The sequence below is a fragment of the Orycteropus afer genome, unplaced genomic scaffold (assembly GCF_000298275.1).
Source record: "Orycteropus afer afer isolate SDZICR_OR568_19922 unplaced genomic scaffold, OryAfe1.0 scaffold00533, whole genome shotgun sequence".
NCBI classification, from domain to species: domain Eukaryota; kingdom Metazoa; phylum Chordata; class Mammalia; order Tubulidentata; family Orycteropodidae; genus Orycteropus; species Orycteropus afer.
The window spans coordinates 334,030-356,348 of NW_006922120.1; the positions used below are offsets into that span (position 1 = coordinate 334,030).

Sequence of the window (22,319 nt, forward strand, 5' to 3'; positions counted from 1 at the left end):
AGAATTCTTCCTAAAACCCAGATCTGATCATGACATTTCTCTACATGAAAACTTTTGATGGTTTCTCTTTGCCTGTGGGATAAAAGCTATACTTCTTAACAAGACACACAAGGCTTTCCTCAACTAATTTTCTGTCTGCTTTTCTAGCCTCAAAATTTCTCCCTGCGCTCTACAGCTTGACACAATTATGTAATTTGCTACACCTGTAAGACTGCACACCAAGCCAGCATAGCCCTTTTCCCTACACTCAGAGCTCTCCCATCTGCAAGCTTGGCTCAATAGGCCTTTTTCAATGAAGACTGCTCCAATGAAGACTGACCCATTCTTTCCTTTGTGCCTCTTTCATGCCACTGAAGTTGGTAAAACATACTATATCAAAGCTGAAGGGCTTAATGGTAAAGATGTTTTTATTCATTTTTTTGAAAAAAAAAAAAAACAACCCAGCTTATAAACTGGTAATGACAGCTAGGAACCTGGTGATATAATGGTTAAGCACTCAGCTGCAAACCAAAAGGTTGGTTGTTTGAACCTACCACTTGCTGTGTGGAGAAAAATGAGGCAGTCTGCTTCCATAAAAATTTCATCCTTAACAGACAATGTTTCCTCAAGTATATTGGTATGTTCTGTAATAATTCCCAGATATACAGTAGAGCTGATAAGGGACAAGGTTGTAGTCACTTATGGCCACAGCCAGCTACTCAGAGGGAGTGAGCAGTTGGGCCTGTGGACTCAGGACCATAGTCACAGGGGACATCAAGCTCAATAGGCATAACATACTACACAAAACATTGTTCCATATCTTACTTTGGCAAGTAGTGACTGGGATCTCAAAAGCTTGCAAGTGGCCATCTAAATGCAACAATGGATCTCTCCTCGTCCAGAGCAAAGAAGATTGAAGAAAACCCAAAATTCATGGAAACAATTAGTCCACCATGCGATCCTCAGCCTATACAACTATGAGACCAGGAGAACTAGATGATGTCCAGCTACCACTATCAACCACTCGGAGAGGGATCTATGTAGGAGATCCTGGATAGAGTAGGAGAACAATGAGGAACAAAACTCAAAATCATTAGGAAAAAAAGGGACCAGGTTTGCTGGTCTGATAGAGCCTGATGGAACCACTGAGACTATGGCCTCTAGCTGCCCCACTCTTGTGTCTTCCAGCCAAACAAAAGACAGGCATATGAAGTGAATATTTACATTAGGTTGACACATTCCTTGGAGAGAACAATCATGGGAGAATAGAAGGGCTGTGTATGCACAAGGAGACAGCTCAGGGGGCAGGAGTGCATGGAGGGAGGGACAAAAGGAAGAGGCAACTATGGGCAGGAAGAAGGAGGGGAGCTGTTGCATTGTGGGAAACTGTAGTCAATGTCATGAGAAACAGTATATGGGAGCTGCTGTATGGAAAGTGAATTTGCTCTGTAAACTTTCACGCAAATCACAATTAAAAAAAAAGAAATAAATTTCAGCCTTAGAAAACCTATGGGGCATTTCTACTCTGTCCTTTAGAGACACTATGAGTCAGAATTGACTCGATGGCATATAACAACAACAAAAACAATGACAGCTAAATTATTTTATCATCTGAAGATAAAATCTGTAATTAAAGATTCATTGACTCACCAGTATTAATGGAAAATCTGTTCACTAAATGTAGGGCTCATTTACTGGGAACTTGGTCATTGACCATCTGATGCTTTAATGGCATAGAACAAAATAGCTTTAAAATACTTATGCCACTGACCATTGCTTTACCATTTTACTGCAGCTCTATGGAAAATGCAGTAAATCAGTTCCAACATCAGAGTAATATCACAAGATAAATTTACTGAATCTTAACTATGTTGCTTATTTAAACATTTCTAGGCAAAATGAAGCCCTTTTCCAGGAAACCATCTTTTCATCATCTATAACTGAGTGGATAATAAGAGAAAAATGAAAATTAGACCTTGTTTTCACTACTGGAATTACAGTATCGCAGTAATAAATTTTTCTGCTAATATTGCCTCTGAACTGAAAAAAGATTTTAAAAAATCTCACTTCTTTTTGAAGTCAAACATGGGTATTCTTATCTTTTCTCTCTGTCTTATCCCACAGCCAGTCAATTATCAAATCCTGCTAATTTTAGCTTCTAAAATTATATTCAGGAGCTCTGGTAGCATAGTGCCTAAGGCACTTGACTGCTAACCAGAAGGCTGGCGGTTCAAACTCACGAGCCACTCCTCAGAAGGAAGGTTGGGCAATCTACTTCCATAGTGATACTGCCTGGGAAACCCAAGGAGGGGTCGCTCTGAGTCAGGGCCGACTTGATGGCACATAACAACAACAACAAAATTATATTCCTCAGATTGCCCCATCACAATCCCCTACCTGACTTTCGGCCACCATCAACCCCTCCTGCCTAGATTCTTGCATCACCCTGACCTTCATTCTCCCAACTTTTCCTATACATAGAAAGCCTGATATTGAAGTTCCCTTACTCAAACCCTTCAATGGCTCCTCAGTGCCTGCCCCTTTCCCTTCCACGTATATTTACCATGTGCCTACTATGTGCCAGACACAGTCGTAGAACCTTCAGATGAACCAGGCTCTTTGATAAGACTCACAAGGAGCTCCTCAATGTGGTACTTGCATGTTCCCTCATCTGCCAGTCACACTCCAATTCTTCAATCTATTGATGTGATCTGCTCCATAAACTCATCATCCTGTCTCTGGCCTCTTTGTCTAGAAGGCTTCCCTTCCTCACCCCACTCTAGCTTTATGGGTCTTTAAAACTCTAGAAGCCTCTTCTCTAGAAGGCTTCTTTAACCACCATTCCACACACCCTCCCCCACTACTACTTGGGTGCCCCTGTTCTGAACACCCATAAAGCCCTGTGTACACTTATACCATTGTACTTATCATACTCTATTATTGTTTTCCATTCTGAGTCAATTTCTTCTACTAAAACATTAAACTCATTGAAGATGGGGGGAATGTCTGTTAAATGAATTACAAATAAGTAAAATAGACCGAGACAAGGAACAGACTCTCCTACTTCCAAAACATTTTAGATTAAAATTGACATTAGGGATACTGAGATGCTCAATTTATGCAAATCAGATTTCTTCCATTTGACATGGATCTAGAGAATGCTGACAGCCTATGGCATTATTTGTAATAGCTACAACCTTTTCTAACCAGGAATTCCCATGATGGTGGCCTAGACTATTCAGCTTTCTTCCTTGATCCATACTTTATAAGACTGTCAGAGCACAAAATGTATTACATAGCTTAACACAACCCTGAAGGAGAGGCCACCAGCAACCAGGCACATGAGCCATGACTTAAACCATAACACAAACATCTCTCTGTAGCTGGTGTGTACATGAGGAGACAACCAAAAAAAAAAAAAAAAAACCACACACACACAAGAAACTCAGCATTACGATGAAAATCCTCAAAAAGAAAAATGCATCTAGATGCAACAATGGGTCTCTCCTCATCCAGAGCAAAGAAGAATGAAGAAAACCAAAGATGCACGGAAACAATTAGTCCAAGGGACTGGTAGACCATGTGATCCTCAGCCTATATGACCATGAGAACAGAAGAGCTAGATGGTGCCTGGCTACCACTGTAAACCATTTGAAAAGGGATCAGTACAGGAGATCCTGTAAAGAATGGGGAGAACAATGTGAAACAAAACTCAAAATCATTAAAAAAAAAAAAAAATTCAGGTTTACAGGTCTGATAGAGCCTGGTGAGACTCCCGAGACTATGGCCCCAGTTACTCTTCAGGCCCAGAATTGAACTCACTTCCATGGCTTCCAGTCAAACAACAGACAGGCATATAGGGTGAACATTTACATCAGGTATATACAGTCCTTACAACAATCGATCCTGGGAGAACAGACGGGCAGTATTTGCACAGGGAGATAGCTTGCAGGGAAAGAACACATAGGAAAGAAGGACACAGGGAAGAGGTAACTACAGGGCGAAAGTGGGAAGAGAGCTGTTACACTGTGGGGAATTGCAGTCAACGTCATGAAACAAAATGTGTATGAACTGCTGTATCAAAAATGAATTTCTCTGTAAATTTTCACCGCCCAAGAAAAACCACAGAAAGTATTATAAATGGTGCTGTTTTGAAGGAAAATGATCCAAAGTTGGTGCAAAGAATGGCTATAGGTGGAAAGAAACAGAAAGGAAGAAATCTCCACAGCAAGCTCTGTTCCTGTGAAACTTTGTGCAATTTTCTGGCTCTCCTTGATCTAAAGTTTGAAGTGTTCCTATAGCAGCAGAAGCCACCAGAAGAGCCAGAATAAGTGCCTAAGAAACAGTGACAACCACTATAAGGGGGAACTCAGAGGGAAAGGTCTTTAATTAATTTGGAAAAATTTTATACAAGAGATGGTATATGAGAGAAGGGGGTGTTACATTACGACAAGTAGAAATAGGGGGCAAAGCAAGGGAGGACAACTGAGCAGAAAAAAAAGTCATTCACCAGGACTATATAATGATTAGGAGGAATTATTTTGTTAACATTCTGGTACAAGAAGTCCTCTTTATTGAGAAGATGGTTTGATATGTACCAAAGGGGAAATATCTGAGTCTTCAGAGCCTGGTGCTGAGCAGAACTATTTTGCATGAGGCAGGAGGAAGATTTGCTTATTGCTCCAGAGAGGGACAGAGAAGAAAGTGGAAAAGGTGAAGCAAGCTGAAAAATAAGGCATTCTTTTCCAACTAAAGGAATACCAGCTGAGAAGAATAATTGGCAACCAAGCATAGATAACAAGATATAAGAATATTTCTCTGTTGTTTTGCTTGTCTTGCCAAGTTAATGTGTTTTGTATTTTTTTTTTTAAATTATCATCATCATCATCATATCATATCATCATCATCAACAACAACAGTCACTCCTCAGCTCCCAAATGTAATATTGCTGAAAACAGATAGTGGTCCCCCATCACCTACTTTGATGAATATGGCCTAACAGAAAAAAAAATCTAAGTTGTCCATATTGTTGACAGAGAGCCCAGTGTACTTAGAACACTGGTCCTAAAAACTGGGAATTCAGCAACTGGTTGTATAAGAGGTTGCTTATTCAGTTGAAAATCAGTTTGGAGGAGTCTTATCAAAGCCAAATCCCTGTCTACATAAAATACGGTGCCTCTGAGTTTAGTTTTATTGGCTGAGTCCTACATAAATGCAATAAAAGCTTATGATACTGTTTCCCTTGCAATAAATATCCACTTTAACAAATTGGATAGTAGAAGGAAACTGGGTTCTAAAAAGTATAAATATCGATAACCCAGAACCGAACAAGGAAGTAATTGTACTAACCCTGTGCAAGCTCAGGTTTAGTGACCCAAGACCAGCCCATTAGTAGTCAGCTGTGAGACCTCAAGCTTCCCTGAAGGTTCTGTACTACAAGAGGCTGGTTTGGCTGTCTGCACAATTAGAAGGGCCAAGGTGAATTTGCAGCTAGAGGTCCCTGTCCTTTATTCCCTTTTCATCTTTGCCTAAATGGTCACCCAGAGATACTGATGGGTTTGTAGAGGCTTGAAGGAACAGCCTGAAAGAGTAAAACTGTTTGCTTTCTTAAAACAACAAAAAAAATCAAGTCACCTTCAAAATGAGATTATTGGCCTTGGGGGAAAGCCCTTAGGATTCCACTCATGAGCCGAACCACCATCTCTGTCAATGGAAGGACGCCCATGTGCAGGGATATTAGTGGTGCTGAACTGTGACCATAGAGGAGGTTTAATGACTTCTGTGTGTGTGCATAAAGCACATATCCTCTTTTAGACACACACCTCTCCCACACACATACAGCAGGAATTATCTTCATCTAGAAAGATAGTGACAAAAAATGTTAGCCTATGTATAATTTTGGAGAAGCAGTGATAAGTAAATAGGTCACTAGGTAGAGGTGATGACTATATTATGTATCTCCTCTGTGGCAGAGGGCAACAGAAAGCTATTATCCAGATAAGACTAGTTTTAAGGATGTTGTTGTTGTTGTTGTTATGTGCCGTCGAGTCGGCCCCGACTCATAGCGACCCCTCCTTGGGTTTCCGAGGCAGTATCACTACGGAAGTAGGATTGCCCAACCTTCCTTCCAAGGAGTGGCTGGTGGGTTTGAACCGCCAGCCGTCTGGTTAGCAGGCAAGTATCTTAGCCACTATGCTGAGGGGGTCTTTGATGGAAAAGTAGTGGGCAAGACAGGTTCCTTACCTCTTCTCCCAGCTCTATGTCTCGCACTGCACGCAGTAAGAGGTGGGGTCCATTGAACACAATCGAACAGTTGGGGTCACAGCTGTGGTTGAGCAAAGACATACTGGGGGGAAGGAAAAAAAGGCAGAGACTATTATGGCTCAGCAGATAGAGGACAAACAACTACATTTAATGAATACTATGGGCAAAGAGAGTCAGTGAGAAATGGGGAAGGCCCTTAACAAGATGGAGTCATACAGTGGCTGCAACAATGGGCTCAGGTATAACAAGGATTGTGAGGCTGGTGCAAGACCAGGCAGTGTTTTGTTCTGTTGTACATAGGGTCACTATGAGTCGGAGCAGACTTGATGGCACCTAACAACAGCAATGACATGGGCAAAGAAGTATCCCTGGTGGTGCCATGGGTAAAGTGTTCAGCTGCTAACTAAAAGGTCGGCAGTTGGAGCCTACAAGCCATTCCCTGGTAGAAAGGTGTGACAGTGTGTTTCTGTAAAGATTACAGTCTTGGAAATCCTATGAGGCAGTTCGACTCTGTCCTTTAAGGTCATGATGAGTCAGATTCAACTCCACAGCAGTGGGTCATGGGCAAAAGGAACTTCAGTTTGTGTGAGCAGTAAGATGGACAGGACCTCAGTGATTGAGGGCTCTGGGGCGTTCACAGAAAGGCAACCAGCTCACTTCATATGAAGTGAAATGCTCTCCAAGTCACAGCCAATAAGGAATGTTGGTTAATAAAAACATTTTCTGAGTCCTTTTCAAGGATAAGGGTGGGGAAGCAATGTCCTATTAGAAATCACTCATTAAGGTAACCCAACATGAACATGGGGGAAAAAAAAACTGACCTGCAAAGAAGTAATTTCTGAGCTAATGGGATGTAGTAGTAATCACTGCAGCTAATATACCACGTACCTTTCCTACACGGGATCTCATTTTTTGAGCTCCTTTGGAGGAAATGCAACCTCTGCTGTGGATATTCTATATCCACAGCTACCGCTGCTCCATGGAAGGAAGATGGGGCAATCTATTTCCATAAAGATTTACAGCCTTGGAAACCCAATGGGGGTCACTAAGATTCAGAACTGACTGGATGGCAGTGGGAAATGCTGAGATTATCTTGCTAATTAGTTCCTGATGCATTCTGGGTCTTAGTCTATTACCTCTTATTCTATTACTCTGGAGGTGTACTTTTACCATCTGAGAAATGCATCAAATTTAAGCTGGCACCATAAATTAATAATAAATTATAATAATTGTAAGTGAGCACTTTGTTAGCACTTGAGTATGCATTAAGCATGTAGTGCTTGTAGAAGGGGAGGCTAGTAGCTAAGTCATGAGATTTTACCTCAATGAGAGCTGGAGACAGTACTTCAGATGGTCAAGCCCTCAAAATTTTTTGCCTCTTGGAGCAATGGGGCTCAGAGTGTGTGAACCAAATAGACAAAAAGAACCCAACTGGGATAGTATAGCAAGTCTGGTGAAATAATCATGTGCTTCAACCCTGGAGGTTGGGGAATGAGATCAGGGCATTAAGGGGATGATCAAATCTTAGCCTAAGGGTTTATTGTTGTTGTTATGTGCCACTGACTCGTCTTCAACTCATAGTGACCTTATGTGCAACAGAATGAAACACTGCTCGGACCCTTACCAGCCTCACAATCCTTGCTATACCTGAGACCATCACTGCAGCCACTGTGCCAATCCATCTTGTTGAAGGTCTTCCCCTTTTTCATCGACCCTCCACTTTACCAAGCATGACATCCTTCTCCAGAGAATGGTCCCTTCTAACAACATGACCAAAGTAGGTGAGATGAAGTCTGGCCATTCTCGCCTCCAAGGAGCAGTCTGGCTGTACTTCTTCCAGGACAGACTTGTTTATTAGCACCCTCAATCCTTGACTTCTTACCCAAACATGTCCCTGAGAACTAGAATTTAGATCTGAGGTCCGTCTCTTTGTTATGCCCACGGCACATAATGTGGGTTTATGAAACTGTTTTCTTTAAACTTAACATTTTCTACTATTTTTGTAATTTATCGTTAAGCTTCAAGTTTAGATCTTGGCCAGCTGCTGCCACAGGCTTTCTAACTACCTTTAAAAGGCTAGAGAGCTAGGTGTGAATTAAAGTTGTTCCTTCTAGTAAATGAAATATTGTCCACTATACCTAGGATATAGCCCAACACCAACTTCCTGCATCTCTGCATTACAGATGGCGAAAGAGTTGCAGATCACCTGTAAAAACAAGGGAGGGACAATCAGGATTACCAGAGTCATTAAGAAACTTCACAAGTGAGAGAACATTTTCAAAATAAAATATAGGAGACTTTTAGTAGTTGCTTTGGAAAGATCCAAATAAAACATGGATGTCTTTTCATTTGCAAAACAACATATCTGGGACACACTCTCCTTAAGAACATCAGGCAGTTAAGTGCAGAAATACCAACAGCCTATAAAAAGCACAGGATTAAACTAGCACTGGGCCCATTAATTTCAGTCTAATCCCCTTCTCCCCCCAAATTACACAGTTACATGAAATGTTCAAGACTCAAATATAAATCAGCTATTTATTGAGAACTAGCAGCTTGTCTTTTATTAACATAAGGAGTGAGGTACAACCAGAATGGGTCTGTGACCCAAGCTGATGACAGGCCACAACAAGAACAGGAAGGCATTCAGTCAAACTAGATGTTTACTAGGCATATGGACTGCATGCACAGCACAATACTATCCCCTATTATTGAACTTAAAGAATTTAAAACCTCATTTGTGGAATAAGGTAAATGCATGAGGGTGGAAAGAACACTGGACCTGGAATCCAAAAACCTTGGTCCTGGTCACACATCACTGCCTCAGACAGGTGTTGGGGAGATGGCAGTGTACAAAGAAAGAGAAAAAGCTCACTGCCTCCCTGGAGCTTATCGTTTATAGTTGTAGTGAGGGAGAATGACGAAAAACCCAACGACATATAAATTGTCGGATGGGGGATAAATAAGGAGAAAAATAAAGGAAAGGAAAGGAACAGAAGAAAAGTGTTCAGGGAAATACAGTGGTCAGGAAGGTTCTCTAGGATAAGGTGACATTTAACGAGAAACCTGAAGGAAATGAACATGTGTATATCCAGGCGATGAGTGATCATTTCAGGAAAAAGAGCAAGTGCCAAAGCCTGAGGTAGGAATGTGCTTGATGTTGGTGAAGAGTCCAAAAAGAAGGTTCATGTCATCAAAACAGATTATGTAAAAAGAAGAGATCAGAGAGGTCGCTAGGTCATTTAGGGCCTCCTAGCCACTCCTCGGAAGGAAGATGGGGCAATCTACTTCCATAGTGATACTGCCTCGGCAACCCAAGGAGGGGTTGCTATGAGTCGAGTCCGACTTGACAGCACACAACAACAAGAAGTCACATTAAAAGAGCTGTGGGGGTGCAGTGGGTAAGGGCTGCTAACCAGAAGGTTGGAGATTCAAACCCACCAGCTGTTCTGTGGGAAGAAGACTAGGCAATCTACTTTTGTAAAGATTTACAGCCTTGGAAACACAATGAGGTCACTATGATTCAGAATCGACTCGATGGCAGTGAGGTTTTATTTTTTTGTAGCCATATTAAAGACTTGGGATTTTATTTTAGACAGAAAGTCACTAGAGGATTCTGAACTGAGGAGTGAATGGATCTGATATCTGTTTTGATACGATCACTTCGGATGTTGTGCAAAGAATGGGCTGTAAAAGGACAAGGGTGGGAAGGAGAGGAACCAGTTAGGAGTCTATGGCAATAGCCCAGGTGACAGATGAAGTGACTGAGATGTTAGTAGCAGTAGAAGAAGGGAGAATGGGTGGCACTGCCAACTAGATTTACTGTTGGGTTGCTTATGGAGAATGCTGGAGGTTTTTGGCTTGAGCAAGTGGAAGATTACAGTTGCCATTTATTAAGATAATCATGACTGTGAAAGGAACGGTTGGTTGCAGAGTTGGGAAGTCCAACAGTTCTGTTTCATTTGTGTTAAGTTTGAAATGGCTTATTAGATATCTAAACCAAGACTAAGAGCAGGCAAATACAGTTCAGGGAAGCAGTTAGAATTAAAGATATAAATTTTAGACAAAACAGAGCAACACTCATCTCAAAGAAAGTAGCAGAGGCCACTGTAGGCTTGAAATGAACTAGTGACTAAAATGGGTGCTGATGTTACTATAGTTTCTATAAAGGAAAAAGTGTGACAACAAATTTCTCTAAATCAGGTTTATATGAAAGAATATAGAGTATGAAAAAGCATTCAGTGTTACACTGCTCTAAAAGCTTTTATATGAAATTGAGTGCAACTTATCATGATTTAGAATTTTCCCTCTGAAAATCCAAAAAAACTACAATCTCAAGTCAGGGAATAAACTATACACATATTTTAAACACATACTTGTTAAATGGCTAAAAGGGCATCTGTTTTGCATTAAGCTGCAACAGTGCACTGTCTATATATATTTGAGTGTATAAAATGCACGGTAAAAATATAGGATAAAAGATCCTTTGTTTTCTTCTTGAAATTTTAAACATTTTTAAATGTCTATGAAGTTTTTTGGGGGGTAGATATGAATTTAATATATATTTAGGTATATTCAAGGAGCTCTGGTGGTGTAGTGGCTAAGGCATTAGGCTGCTAACTGAAAACTCGGTGGTTTGAACCCACTAGCTGCTCTGTGGAAGAAAGATGAGGCAATCTGCTTCTGTAAAAAATTACAGCCTTGGAAACCCAATGCAGGTCTCTATGAGTTGGATTCATCTCAATGGCAGTAAGTTTGGTTTGATTTTTGGTAAGGTATATTCAGGATTTTATCTGAAGTAATCATCTAATGAAAAACCAGTCCAAACAGAATTAATTTGGTAACTTTGAATGAAACCAAAATTAAATATTATTATTTTCTGAACTATGAATCAAATTAAAGGTTTTTCTGAAGTAAGTTTATTCTGGGGGAATTTACAAAAGGAGAGCTAACAAGAGAAATGTCAACTTAGCTACCTCTTCCTCCAGAAAGCATTTCCTGATCCCTGATTTAGTTGACTTTTATTTATCTCTTTAGGAGCATTTCTCTCTCTTATCCAATATGTCCAATCTGTACATTTATATGACCCTGCTCATATCTCTTTGCCCATTCTTTCTCTCCATTCTAGCTCATCTTCAACTTCATCTTCTTTTTCATTAGTCTAATAGCTGGGATGACAGTCCTATCCATCAGATGAGTGTAAGGACTTGTTTGATTCTCTGTTTACTAACCAGGCCTGATACATTAGGCACACAATAAATATTTTCTGAGTAACAGTATGAATGACTCATTCATTGGTGGTAGGAATACAAAAATGGTACAACCACTATATATATATATATATATAAAGAGTTTGGCAGTTCCTCAAAAAGTTAAACATAAAACTATGATTTAAAAAGAAGAAGAAGAAGAAGAAGACGTCACTGCCATCAAGTCAGAGCAGCTGGTGGGTTTGAACTATCAACCTTCTGGTCAGCAGTCAAATGCTTTTGGCACTGTACCACTAGAGCTCCTTAAAACTATGATATGACCTACCAATCCCACCCCTAACTATAGTATATACCCAAAATAATTGACAGCAGGAATGCAAACTGATACTTTGACACCAGTGTTCACTGCAGCACTATTCACAATAGCCAAAAGATGGAAATGATCTAAATGTCCATCAGCAGATGAATGGATAAACAAAATGTGGTACATATATACAATGGAATATTACTCAGTCATAGAGAGAAATGAAGAAGTCCTGATACATGCCAGAACATGGATGAACCTTAAGAACATTATGCTGAGCAAAATAAGTCAGTTCCAAAAGGATAAATTCTATATGATCTCATTTACGTAAAATAGACAAATGTATGAGACCAAAATGGTTACTTGGGGTGGGAAAGAGGGGTAAAGAGGAAGTCATTGCTTAGGGGGCACTGAATTTAATGGTGGTAGGATAATTTGAAAATGGATGGTGATGATAGTTACACGGCATGATGAATGTAACCAATGCCAATGAATTGTACATGTGAAAAATGTTGAATTAGCAAATGCTTTGTTAAATATATTTTTACTACAAATAACAGCTTTTCAAAAAGTATGAATGAATGAATGAATGATAGTCCCCCATTTCTCTCCTTCTCTTTTGCTTCTCTAGTACCTTGTCTTTTCATTGTTCACATTCCTCCCAACTTCTCCTTTTCCTGTTTTCACTATTATCAAACTATCTTGCACCCTCATGTCCCAGTTTGCTCCACTCCACTAAAATAAGGAGGATTTTTAAACAATTTTATTTAACAAATTTTAGGATTTCCTTATTTATATTGTTCTGAATGGTGTAAATAAAGTAGCTAGTAAATTAAAAGCAGTTTTCACCTACTCATACTTTTATTAAAAACGTTGGTTCTATTCGGTACTATCTGGATTAAGAACTCTACCGGAAATACAGTTGACATATATAACTGATAGCACTGGTAGATAGGAGCCAGCTCTCTGGTTTTCCTTTTTTAAATTAAAGAAGAAGTAGATAAAATCTTTGTATGTGTGTAAATGATAATTTGAAAGGAAATCATCTTTACATGAAGAAGTAAAAGAATGAAAATGAAGCCCAGAAATAAAAGTTTAAATATTTTTCAAAGTATTTCATTTCCTTAGGAAGCAGTACAGATAAAACAATTAATAAATGAATACAGCAGAGTGATACATTTAGAAAAGCATATTAATGAATTATTTCAGAAAAAGAAATTAGTGTTTAAAATCTTTCCAAAATTTAAGCATTAAATTAAATTAAATTAATTTAATTAAATTGTGTTTCTGGAGGCTATGCCACCAGTGTTTCAAATGCTAGCAGGGTCACTCATGGTAGACTGATATAGTGCCAGAAGATGGCCCCTAAGGTTGGAAGGTACTCAAAACATGACTGGGGAAGAGCTAAAGAGCTGTCTCCTCAAAGTAGAGTCAATCTTCATGACATGAATGGAGTAAAGCTTCCAGGACTTCCATTTGCTGATGGGCCTCAACTGAAAATGGGAAGAAACAGCTGCAAATATCCATTAATAATGGAACATGGAATATACAAAGTATGAATCTAGAAAAACTGGAAGTTGTCAAAAATAAAAAAGAAACCCCTAAAGATTAATATCCTAGGCATTATATGAGCTGAAATGGACTGGTATTGGCCATTTTGAATCAGACAATCATATAGTTTACTATTCCAGGAATGACATTCTTCATCAGAAAGAATGTACCAAGATCTATCCTGAAGCACAATGCTGTCAGCCATCGGATAATATCCATATGCCTACAAGGAAGAACTGGTAGCATAGTGCCTAAGGCACTTGGCTGCTAACCAGAAGGCTGGTGGTTCAAACCCACCAGCCACTCCTCGGAAGGAAGATGGGGCAATCTACTTCCGTAGTGATACTGCCTCGGAAACCCAAGGAGGGGTCGCTATGAGTCAGGTCCGACTCGACGGCACATAACAACAACAACAACAACAACAAGAAAGACCAGTTAATATGACGATTATTCAAATTTACACACTAACCACTAAAGCCAAAGATGAAGAAATTGAAGATTTTTACCAACTTCTGTAGTCTGATATTATCCAAACATGCAATCAAGATGTATTGATTATTACAATAATCAATATTGTAATATTGGTGATTGGATGCAAAAGTTGGAAACAAAGAATTATCATCAGTAGTGGGAAAATACAGCTTTGGTGATAGAAATGATGCCGGAGATCGCATGATAGAATTTTGCAAGACCGGTGACTTATTCATTACAAATACTTTTTTTCAACAACATAAATGGTGCTTAAATATGTGGATCTCACCAGATAGAATACACAGGAATCAGATTGACCATATCCATAGAAAGAGGTGATAGAGAAGCTCACTATTTTTAGTCAAAACAAGGCCAGGAACTTACTGTGGAACAAACCATCAATGCTAATATGCAAGTTCAAGATGAAGTTGACGAAAATTAATACAAGTCCACGAGAGCCAAAATATGATCTTGAATATTAACCACATGAATTTAGAGACCATCTGAAGAATAGGTTTGATGCATTGAACACTAGTGACCAAAACCCAGAGGAATTGTGGGATAATATCAAGAACATCATCCATGAAGAAAGCCAACAGTCATTAAAAAGACAGAAAAGGAAGAAAAGACCAAAATGGATGTCAGAAAAGGCTCTGAAATTTGCTCTTGAACAGAGCAGCTAAAGCAAATGGAAGAAATGACAAGATAAAAGAGCTGAACACAAGATTTCAAAGGGCGTCTAGAGAAGACAAAGTCAATTATTATAATGAAACATGCAAAGTCCTGGAGTTAGAAAAACAAAAGAGAAGAACACATTCAGCATTTCTCAGGCTGAAAGAACTGAAGAAAAAATTCAAGCCTCGAGTTTCAATACTGAAGGTTTCTATGGGCAAAACATTCAATGATGCAGGAAGCATCAAAAGAAGATGGAAGGAATATACAACATCACGATACCAAAAAGAATTGGTTGATGTTCAACTGTTTCAGGAGATTGCATATGATCAAGAACCAATGGTATTGAAGGAAAAAGTCAAAGCTGTACTGAAGGAATTGGTGAAAAACAAGGCTCCAGGAACTGATGGAATACTCACTGAGATGTTTCAACAAATGGATGCAACACGGGAGCCACTTACTCATTTATGCCAAGAAATTTGGAAGATAGCTACCTGGCTAACTGACTGGAAGAAATTGATATTTGTGCCCAATCCAAAGAAAGGTGATTCAATAGAATATGGAAATTATCAAAAAATATTATTAATATCAAATTTTGCTGAAGACAATTTAAAGACGGTTGTACCAGTATATTGACAGAGAACATCCAGAAATTCAAGCTGGATTCTGAAGAGGACATAGAACAAGGGATAGCACTGCTAATGTCAGATGGATCTTGGCTGAAAGCAAAGAAAGATATCTGTATTTCATTGACTATGCAAAAGGCATTTGACTGGGTGGAGCCTAAAAGATTATGAATAACATTGCAAAGAATGTGAATTCCAGAACATTTAACTGTCCTCATGAGGAACCTGTACACAGACCAAGAGGCTGTCACTCAAAGAGAACAACAGATCCTGATTGTTTGAAGTCAGGAAGGATGTGAGTCAGGGTTATACATTTCACCGATTCAATCTGTATGCTAAGCAAATAATCTGAGAAGCTGGACTATATGAAGAAGAATGCAATATCAGGATTGGAGGAAGATTCATTAACAATCTGGAATATGCAGATGATACACCTTTGCTTGCTGAAAGTGAAGAAGACTTGAAGCACTTATTTATGAAAGTCAAAGACTGCAGTCTTCAGTATGGATTACACCTCTTTATAAAGAAAACAAAAATCCTCATAACTGAACCAATAAGCAACATCATTATAAATGGAGAAAAGACTGAAGTTGTCAGGGATTACATTTTACTTGGATCCACAAACAACACCCACGGAAGCAGCAGTTCAGAAATCAGATGCCGTATTGCACTGGGCAAGTATGCTACAAAAGACCTCTTTTTAGAGTGTTAAGATGCAAAGATATGCTAAGGTGCACCTAATCCAAGCCATGATATTTTCAATCGCCTCATATGCATGTGCAAGCTGGACAATGAATAAGGAAGACAGAAGAAGAGTTGATGCTTTTGAATTATGGTATTGGTAAAGAATACTGAAAATACCATGGACTGCCAGAAGAACTAACAAATCTGTCCTGGAAGAAGTGCAGCTGGAATGCTCTTTGGAAGCCAGAAAAACCTTTGTCTCACCTACTTGAGTCATACTGTAAGAAGGGACCAGTCCCTGGAGAAGGATATCATGCTTGGTAAGGCAGAGGATCAGCGAAAAAGGGGAAGACCCTCAACAAGATGGATTGACACAATGCCTGCAGCGATGGGCTCAGGTATAGCAAGGATTGTGAGGGTGGTACACGATTGGGCAGTGTTTCATTCTATTGTACATAGGGTCACTATGAGTCAGAACCTACATCATGGTACCTAACAACAGCCTATTTCAAAGAAAGTTTTCAATTAAAAAATATTAATTTAAAATCTTACTTAAATAGAAGAGAACTTAGTTTCTGAACACAGATACAAAGTGGTTTCCTCAAAGATTGTATGCATTATCTTTATAATTTCTCTGTTTAAAGAGTAAGTAGAATGTTGGACACAGGACTTTTGATGGATAGAGTTTATTAATTCAGAGAACTAAAGTGAATTTTCAAAAGGCAGCTTTGCTACATTCAGTCTTACTAAGCTCTGGGGATAGAAGGAAAGGGAGTAGGAAGGGCCAGCAGGTCTGAAATCAAAATTGGAGTTTTTGATACAAAATAATTGTTCCTCATCATCCCCAGCCCCCCAAGAGAACTAATAATTCTCTAACTTTAAAAGCACATTCAGTATTTTATTTATGGTATCTTTTTCTCCTTCCATGGTATATGACATTTCATTACACACAGAATTTTTGTTTCAGAATCTCCTCATAAACCTTAAGAGATTTAAAAATGTACTTTCCAATCTCTCCTATCTATCTGGAAAATATCTATCCATCTTTCAGCATTCATTTCAGGCCTTTTCTAATGTCCCTCCTTTGGACATACACTTGCAATCTTTTCCTAGCCCCGAAGACGTAGGGTTTGAGATCTCCAAACCAGGAGAACAATGAGAGGGAAATTGGCTGGGAAGGGAGGTCATCTCAGGGCAGCATTTCCCAAATGAAGGTTTATGAATCCCAGGAGTCACAAAAGTGTTTCCAGAAGCTTTACAACACTGAGGGTGATTATGGCATCTATTTCTATTTCAATTTTTAAAAATCAATAGATAAAACAATTACTGTACTATATTTTCCCCATTCTCCTGAAGTGGCTGGAGAGCCTCCAGGTTTTCTCAGTGAGCATGCTGTAAGGTGATGGGGCAGATGGCTGTGCTCATGGCTCAGTCACAGAGCTGGTTCTTTGTTCCATTACTAGCCTTGTGGGGATTTGACAATTATAGAGTTTTCAATTTTCTCTTAGTCATATATGGTTTCATTTGCACATGAAATGGACCACTGCTTAAAGACAGAATGCAGAGATGTTGGAAAGCAAGTTAGCAAGTAATATTAAAATGTTAATTCTATCAATTTGACTCAAGATGCTCCATATAATGACTTTTATCTGGTTAAAATTCTTACATAGCACCTCAATCTGTTCCTGGTATTTAAAAGCATGTTAGAAAGAGAATATATAATGAATATATAATTTTATTTTTAGCAGAAGTAATGAAGACTATTAACATCTCCAGTGTGCCATTTGAAATACACTTGTACCTAGACACCTAAAAACTCTTTTATCTCCTCATTTAGAAACATAACATGAAAATTACAAAACATGAACCAGCTAATTTTTTAAAGAGTCAATTATAAGAATGTTAAACATCGGGTCATTAAAAACATGATGCTATATCCCAGCCCCAAACAAAAAAAATATTTCATTTAAAACTTTGTGTTGATAAATAATGTTTTTTTTGTACAAAACAAATTTAAAGTAAATTAAGCCACCTGCACCACATGTTAAACAGTAAAAGTAAAAATGAGTCTTTACATATTATGAATATTATTAAAGATTCTATAAGTATACTTTATAACACAAGCAAAAAATAATTCTCACTTAAGATAATAACTTTATCCTATCCCATATAAAAGTCTAGTTGGAAATGTATCCTTCAAATACTGTCTGATTCTACAACTGCAATGGTGTTTTGTCACATTCAAGATCTGAGCACAAATAGATGTGCAGTACACACTCAACCTAGAAAATACTCAACAATGACTTGCCAAGGCTACAATCAATATCAAGGCCAATATCACAAGTGAGGGAACAGCAATCACAAAATTGTGCTTTCTGTTTTACAGCTTTCCCAAGGTCAAACTGCCAAATGTTTGCAAACGAGGATTTGAGAATGAAGCCTTTTTAAGTAACATGCTTGCTTTCTGAAACCTTCCTACATTTTTATTTTCTGAAGGTTTTACTCACAGCAGAACTTATTGTACTTTAAACAATTGCCATTGATAATAGAAAGCAAAACAAGAATGATCTTCACAAATTTGTCTACTGTTCTGTCCTTGTGGATATTACCTGGCATTTCACCTCCTTATAATTCATCTGATGAGATAAACACTTACTACAGATGTCTAACACGTACAAAAGTATAAAGCTCTGTGACATGATTTCCATTGTTTAATTTTCCTCTCACATTCTGAGGCTCAGAACTACCATGCTATTCTTAAATAATTTATTACAGGATATTGTTGTAAGTTTCTATAGCTCTGCCATAGAAATCTTTCTGTTAAAAATTTCATTTAGTCATGCTCCTACTCAAGAAGTTTATTACCACAATGAGCTCAACTTTCTCCCCATAGATCCCACTTAAAGATTCTTTTGTTCAGCTTGAATCTCCAAATATGTTCTCTTACCTGATAATCTAGTTTCATTATTCTCTTTTCCACATAGTTGGTGAAAATATCTACCCCCAGGCAATGCCAGTTTTCTACACTGTAATTTGTCTTAGTTCCAGTATTAATTCCTGAACGAAGTATGCTAGGTGGTGTAAATCACCTGACGGAGGCTGAATTGAATATAGCAGAGTGTGGCTCGAATCATCTGTGTTTTTCCATCAAGTTAATGGAGAAAAGAAGACTACAGAAAAACGTTCTATGTGAAAGAAAAAACGAACACTAACCAACTGCTTAATGTAATCCCCAAATGAAAGATAAATTCAAGTGTGTGCTGAGGTTGCTCTCATGATATAGACATTAGAGTGAATATTCTTTCCAGTAGAGCCCTGGTGTCACAGTGTTTAAGCACTCAGCTGCTAACTAAAAGGTCAGTGCTTTCAACCTACCAGCCACTCCAAAGGAGAAAGATGCGGTATAAAGATCTGCCTCCATAAATATTAGAGCCTTGGAAAACCTATGGGGCAGTTCTGCTCTGTCCTACAGGATCGTTGGAGTGGGAATCTACTCAATGGCAACACTTTTTTTTTTTTAAATTCTCTCCAGCAGATATTTTGGCAGGCAAGGGTTTGTCATTCTGATTACACTGGACATCTCAGGGAGGGAAATGCAGGAGCATAAATTTCACATTATGTACAAGCTACACGGGATGATACAAGCATGGTTTGGGTTTGGGAACTACTACTCAGGGCTGTTTCTGCCAGGTAATGGCAGGAAATGATGGAGCACACAGGTGGGTCAATAACTTCTTGGTTGTCCATGCATACCTCATCCCTGGTCACCACCTGACCACCATGTGGGCAGGAGCCAGGAATAAAAAGCATCAGTCAGAGTAGAGAGCACCACAGTTTTGATGATGCAGTCCAGAGGCTGCCAGAAATTAGGCTGTAGGGTCAGACCATTGCTTTAGTGGTCTGCCAAGGTGTGCTCCTTTATTTCCAGAAATATAGAAGGAAATAAAAGACAAAAGAAATTGTGGCTTTAGTCCCACCCTGCTGTTGTTGCTGTGTGCTGTCAAGTCAATTATGACTTACAGTGACTGTATAGGACAGAGTAGAACTGTTCAGAGGGTCTCCTTGGCTATAATCTTTATGGAAGCAGATTGACACCCTACACCAGCCTTTTCTCTAAGGAGCAGTGGTCCTTCAGTGGTATAATTCTCACCTTCCGTGCGGAAAACCTGGGTTCAATTCCTGACAAATACACCTCATGCACACCCACCATCCATCTGTAAGCAGAGGCTTGCATCTTGCTTTGATGCAGAACAGGTTTCAGAGGAGCTTTCAGTCTAAGACAGACTAGGAAGAAAGGTCTGGCGATCTACCAAAAATCAGCCAGTGAGAACCCTATGGATCACAATAGTTCATTCTGTAAATAATCACAGAGATGACACAAGACTGGCTGGTATTTAGTTCCATTGTGTATGGGGATACCATGACTTGGGAGCCAACGCAACCACAGCTAACAAGAAAAACACCACCTCAGTCCTTTCTCTAGGTGTAGCTCATAACCTCTTGCCCTCTTTCTCTAAAGACTCTAGCAAAGCTAGATACACAAAACAGACTGGTGAGATTTTAATGCAAGGATACAATTTAAACTAATTATTATAAACTAATCATTATACCAAAAACAAACAAACAAACAAACAAACTCACTGTCGTTGAGTCGAATCTGACTCATAGCAACCCCTCCTTGGGTTTCCGAGGTAGTAGCTCTACAGGAGTAGATTGCCCAATCTTCCTTCTGAGGAGTAGCTCGTGGGTTTGAACCGCCAGCCTTCTGGTAATGAATATATAAATGATACTATTCTTAGCCTCCTTCCTAACCAGATTCCTTAGTTGGTGAAACACAAAAATATTGCCCCTGAACAACTTCAATGGTTCTCTAGAGAGATTCACAAGGCAGGTCTCCTCTCCATCCTGAATATCAGAATGTGGAAGGAAGATTTAATTTGGAAAAGCACACTCAAAATATATTTTCTTTCGTAATAAACATTGCTGAACGTAATATTTGACAAACTCTTTATGCATGGTTAGAGGGAATATCTTGAGTGAGAAAGCATGCTAGAAATGTGGATTTATAAAAGATAGGCAAACCCTGGTCTGAGGACAGAGGCAGACTGCAGAGTTTGGAATCTGGTCCCCACTGGCAATTCCAATCTCTTCTACAGGGCTTGCCCTCATGTGCTGTCCTCTCAAATTTCCACTCTTCATACCTTCATGTTTCTGCAAGGCAAGCCAGTCTCTCTGCCTCCATCAACTGAACTCTTACTGATCTCTTACAGTCCAGCTTGGAAGTCTTCTCTGCTGGGAGCCTTCTGACTTCCCAGCTGGGAAGAGAAACCTCTTTGCTTGTGCTCCCACAGTATTTGCTCATGCATCTGCTGCCCACAACCGGCCACTGAATTACAGCTATTTCTCCATATGTGAGCTTCAAGAGATTAGAGATTCTATTTTATCCCCACCCCTTTTTTTTTTGCTTAGACTGGTCCGACATACTGAGTGTGTTATAAAAATGTTTGCTGAATGACTATGTACTAAGCACATTTAATATCAGTGACTTTGTAACTTCTCTGTAGAGTTGCTAACCAGCCAAGGCAATAATCATTATAGGGGGCAGGGGAGACAAGAAAAAGTTCTCCTAATGTCCTTCTTAGGATGCTCCTGGGTGGTGCAAGCAGTTAACATTGGCAGCCAGCATAAAGGCTGGTGGTTTGAGCCCACCCAAAGGGTCCATGGAAGAAAGGCCTAAAAAACTACTTCTGTAAAGATTACAGCCAAAAACACCCTATGCGGCAGTTCCACTCCATCACACTGGGTCACCATGGAATTGACTCAATGGCAATGAGTTTAGATACTTTTTTTTACTTTTAATTTCTCTCCTTCCTTCCCTGCTTTCTCTCCACCCTCTATTCCTCCCAATAACACCAAGTTCTGGAGCTAGAAGAAGGTGTGAGATAGGAAACCTGCCCTGAAGAGCTCTCAAACAAGCCAGGGAGACAGACTTTTCAGCCAATAAATCTCATGCAAACTGCCAAAGTCACCCAGCAGAAGGGTCACGGAAAGCTCCTTGAAGAGAGGACACTTTAATATCAAAGGTGGAATCTGCAACTGCAAGTTTACACTGAAGTTCCTAATTCTTAGGTGACTTAGTGGGGAAATATCAACTTAATTATAAATTCTAAAAACTTCTTTTTTTCTTAGATTGAAGAACACTGGTATAAAATTAATACCTACACAAACCACTCAACCACTTTAATGTTCATAAGTTGAAGCTGGTGACATCAAATAATACCAAACAGATATGACAAAACTAAACACCAGGAAGTAAAGGGAATAGGAACACTGGGTTTTGCCCCAGCAACTGAAACAAAATACTTACTTTACTTTCTTGGTTTAAAAAAGACTTACAATGTCTATGAAATAGGGAGTGTATCCCAGTACATATATAGGGTTGGCAGACAATGGCCCTACAAGTTTATGTGAATGATCACAATTCCCAGGTGTATAGTAGAGCTGACAAGGGGCAAGGTTGTGGTCACTGCTTGGTCACAGCCAGCTACCCAGAGAGAC

General features: G+C 39.2%; 1 protein-coding gene across 1 annotated transcript in view; it reads right to left on the reverse strand.

Moving 5' to 3' along the window:
- Window positions 1-22,319, reverse strand: part of SMYD3 (SET and MYND domain containing 3) — a 1,342,222-nt gene that overhangs the window by 277,715 nt on the left and 1,042,188 nt on the right. Inside the window, exons 6-7 of the mRNA XM_007955714.2 lie at window positions 8,382-8,449; window positions 6,223-6,325 (exon numbers count right to left, since the gene is read on the reverse strand). Of these exons, the coding sequence (XP_007953905.1) occupies window positions 6,223-6,325; window positions 8,382-8,449 (171 nt within the window). The remainder of the gene's footprint in view (window positions 1-6,222; window positions 6,326-8,381; window positions 8,450-22,319) is intronic.